General features: G+C 40.0%; 1 protein-coding gene across 1 annotated transcript in view; it reads left to right on the forward strand.

Moving 5' to 3' along the window:
• Positions 1-2,152, forward strand: part of LOC106527056 (lithostathine-1) — a 7,899-nt gene that overhangs the window by 3,791 nt on the left and 1,956 nt on the right. The window contains exons 2-3 of the mRNA XM_014021814.1: positions 223-567; positions 644-753. Coding sequence (XP_013877268.1) covers positions 223-567; positions 644-753 — 455 coding nt within the window. The remainder of the gene's footprint in view (positions 1-222; positions 568-643; positions 754-2,152) is intronic.

Below are 2,152 nucleotides of genomic sequence, written 5' to 3' on the forward strand. Positions count from 1 at the left end.
AAATTTAACGTCATTTGAGCAAAATGTAAGAACAGTGAGTCAACAATAAAGAAAATGTGACAGTGACAACTTTCTTTTTTACACTTGCCCTCCTATACAAATTTTACAAATAATTATTTGTGAATTTTCATTTTGTCAGCATGTTTTCTACATGCTGAATAGTAAAACTAATATGTGCTTATTGTAAATTTGTGCAAATAACATGTGAACTTCTTCTCTCAGGCTCATCTACTAAGACATATGTGTTTGTAAGTGAAGCAAAGACGTGGTACGAGGCTCAGGCCTACTGCAGACAGCAATACACTGACCTGGCAAGCGCGTTCTCACAAAAAGAAAGGGATGATATTAAAAATGTGATACCAGGTGCGACCACAGCTTTTATTGGCTTGTACAGACCTACCTGGAAGTGGTGGTCTGATGGCACGGTCCACATATTTGAGCACTGGATAAAAGGACGCCCGCTGAGCAGAACTGGGAACTGTGCAGCCAGCTTGATAGACGCTGCCAACGTCGGAAAGTTGGTGGAGTACGACTGTGCAACAAGTTTTTCATTCATGTGCTATGGCCGTGAGTTTCTATTCAAATAACACATTTATCATTTTGATACGGCTGAGTATGAATTTAAATTTCATTTTGTCCACAGCCCCAMAGGAACCGCCTCAAATGAAAAAAATTAAGCGCATCAAGCTGACGGCGCTGAAATCCACAGCTGACCTGAACGACCCTGCGGTGATGAATGACATCCTGACTCAGGTAAGTGTGGGAAAARATTTTAATTTGAAAGGACAAGTAAAGGCTAGCAATTTAAAAACTGTAAGGCCCTGTCGACACTACTCAGGATTGCCTGAACAAATTCCTTCTCAATTTTTGTTGGTTTACCATCACTAAAAAATTATGGTAACTTTCAAGAAACTCATTTGAGAGCTTGTTGGAAAACAATTTTGGAACATTTTCTAAACAACTACAGATTTGTTGAGGTGTGGAAGAAGACCCGAGCTGTCACACACTCCAAAAAAGAAACTAGGAAGCTCGGAAACACCTTGGGAAACACAGAGACTTAAGCCTACCATGAACTGGAAACTCCTGGAACACCAGTGTCTCATCCAAAAGTCAAACCTGGACTGGGAGGCACACCTTCAACCTTGATGGACAAGCCTCCTGGAGAAAGGATTTATGGTCCGGATCAGACAAGGATTGATCTTTTTGGCCACAAAGCATGTGGTGGTGTCAACGTGAGGCTTTCAAACAATGTACCAACAGTCAAGCATTGTGTTGGTAGCACCATGCTACTGGTGCATAAAGTGGACATGATAATGAAAAAGTAAAACTACCTCTAAAACTTTCATCTTCCCCTCAAATGAAMAGCTGGGGTTTTGAAACCTGGCCACATTTTGTGTGTTCTAACAGGACAGTAGTCATGTTTCCATCCAATTTTAATGCAAAGTTTGAGAAAACCTTTAAAATGTAAAAAAAAAAAAAAGAAACAAAAAATATGTAAATCAGACATGTTTCCATCTTGGACCAAATCAACCAGGCTACACAAAGTGTAATTACGTCAGACGTTGATGTGACATATGGCTGTAAACAAGGACCACACATCTCCAGAAAATAAATAGAAGTTTTCAGGAATGTGTTGCTATTATCGGGCAAGTTAAAATTATTCTGTCATTTCAACTAGTATTGGCCTTGCTACATGCTGTCTTGAGATGTAGAAAAAGACATGCAATTATTCCAACTTGGGAATATCTGGGAAGACGCCAACAACGGGCACATCTGATCATCCATGTGAGGTAAATGTTGGCAATGTCACAACTTATTCCGCAAATGTGTTTCCATCTTCCCTTTTACGCATTAACTCTTTTTCAAAAAAACCCAAAAAACACCTCAAGCAAGCGTAAAAAAAATTATGTTTATTTGAATTTTGACAACTTCAAAATGTACATAAAAATCGTCAATGAAAACATGGCTAATAATCTCAAACAAATATTAAAAGTGTTTTCTGGGTGGTTAGGGCTGGTTGGGGTTGCTTCTGAAATGGCCTTACTGAAGCACCGGGGGGTGGGGGTTAGATAGGCAGGGTGAGCAGTTCCATTGGGAGGATGGCTGCCCTTACTTGGATTATGGTAGGGGAAACGCTGCCCTGTAGGGAAAC

The sequence above is a fragment of the Austrofundulus limnaeus genome, unplaced genomic scaffold, assembly GCF_001266775.1.
Source record: "Austrofundulus limnaeus strain Quisiro unplaced genomic scaffold, Austrofundulus_limnaeus-1.0 Scaffold307, whole genome shotgun sequence".
Classification (NCBI taxonomy): domain Eukaryota; kingdom Metazoa; phylum Chordata; class Actinopteri; order Cyprinodontiformes; family Rivulidae; genus Austrofundulus; species Austrofundulus limnaeus.